Source organism: Chrysochloris asiatica, unplaced genomic scaffold (assembly GCF_000296735.1).
Source record: "Chrysochloris asiatica unplaced genomic scaffold, ChrAsi1.0 scaffold00654, whole genome shotgun sequence".
NCBI classification, from domain to species: Eukaryota; Metazoa; Chordata; class Mammalia; order Afrosoricida; family Chrysochloridae; genus Chrysochloris; species Chrysochloris asiatica.
The window spans coordinates 120,793-122,338 of NW_006409172.1; the positions used below are offsets into that span (position 1 = coordinate 120,793).

Consider the following 1,546-nt stretch of genomic DNA (forward strand, 5'->3'; position numbering starts at 1 on the left):
CTCAGGCTGTAGATGAAAGGGTTCAGCATGGGTGTGACCACAGAGTACATCACTGAAGCTACTGCACCACTCCTGAGAGAAGGTGAGATAACTGAACTCAGGTACACACCCATACCTGTTCCATAAAATAACAAAACAACTGACAGATGAGAGCTGCAGGTAGAAAAGGCTTTATACTTGCCATCAGATGAAGGAATTCTTAGTATAGAGGAAACAATTCGAGTATAAGAGAAAAGGATCCCTGATATTGGACCACCACCATACATGGCCGCAATACAATAGACGAGAATATTTTTGGTGATAGTGCCAGAACAGGCAAGGTTGAGGAGTTCAGAAGGGTCACAGAAGAACTGAGGAATTCCCACTTCTGGGCAAAAGGTAAGTTGTGACACCATTAAGCAATGCAGTTGGGAATCCAAGAGGCTGAGACAACAAGACACCAAAACCAATAAGTTACAGTGGTAAGAGTTCATAATGACTGGGTAGTGAAGTGGGTGACAAATGGCCACAAATCTATCATAAGCCATCACTGTAAGGAGTAGGTTGTCCATACATCCAAAAAAAACAAAAAATGACAACTGAATCAGGCAGTCGACATAGGAGATGATTCTGTGGTGTGTGTGGATATCCAGAAGCATCTTTGGGATTGTGGCAGAAGTGAAACCAATATCAGCCAAAGATAAGTTAGAGAGGAAGAAGTACATAGGGGTGTGGAGGTGAGGGTCAGAGCTGACAGCCAGGATGAAGAACAGGTTCCCAACCACTGTGATCATGTACATAGACAGGAAGAGCCCAAAGAGGAAAGGCTGCAATTCTGGATCTTCTGAGAGGCCCAGGAGTAGGAGTTCAGAGGTATCTGTTAGATTCTGTGGCTCCAGATTGCAGAGACACCTTTGGGAAAGAAAAAAAAGTGCTGATAAATGAAAGCAAGAAAACAGACACTTAGCTCTGTGTCTACAATTTAAATTTATAACATTTACAAGCAAAACAAAGGAGCTCTGGTAGCGTAGTGGTTATGAATCGGGTTGTAAACATTAAGGTCAGCAGTTCGAATCTACCAGCCACTCCGTGACAGAAAGATGAGGCTTTCTGCTCCAGGAAGTATTAACAGCCTTGGAAACCCTGTACAGGATTGCTATGGGTTGGAACCAACTCGACAGCATATAACAACAAAATGTAAAACAATCACACTTAAGACTATAGACCACCTTCAGAAAAATTTCTAAGTTGTTGCAAAGTAATTCTTCCTCAAACTCCTCATTGGTTTCTGTGCTTTTCACCTTTATCTATGCAATCCTGATTTAGAGACATTCAACTGAAGAATGCTGAAGAATGTTTAAGGATCAATGGCATTTCCAGTTGGCACATTCATAAAGACAGAAAACTAACTCAAGAACAAATGCAAGACTGCAACAGATACATAACAAGTGAAGAGATCAAAGCCAGATTACCAACATCCTAGTGTAGGCTAATCATCAAACTGCAAAGTTGTTTGAACTATAAGGTTGGTGGTTCAAGCTCACCAGCTGCTCCTTGGAAACCCTAT

At 41.8% G+C, this 1,546-nt stretch overlaps 1 protein-coding gene across 1 annotated transcript in view; it reads right to left on the reverse strand.

The window, feature by feature from the left end:
* Nucleotides 1–1,546, reverse strand: part of LOC102826629 (olfactory receptor 7E24-like) — a 39,594-nt gene that overhangs the window by 32,965 nt on the left and 5,083 nt on the right. Inside the window, exon 2 of the mRNA XM_006877869.1 lies at nt 8–891. Coding sequence (XP_006877931.1) covers nt 8–891 — 884 coding nt within the window. The remainder of the gene's footprint in view (nt 1–7; nt 892–1,546) is intronic.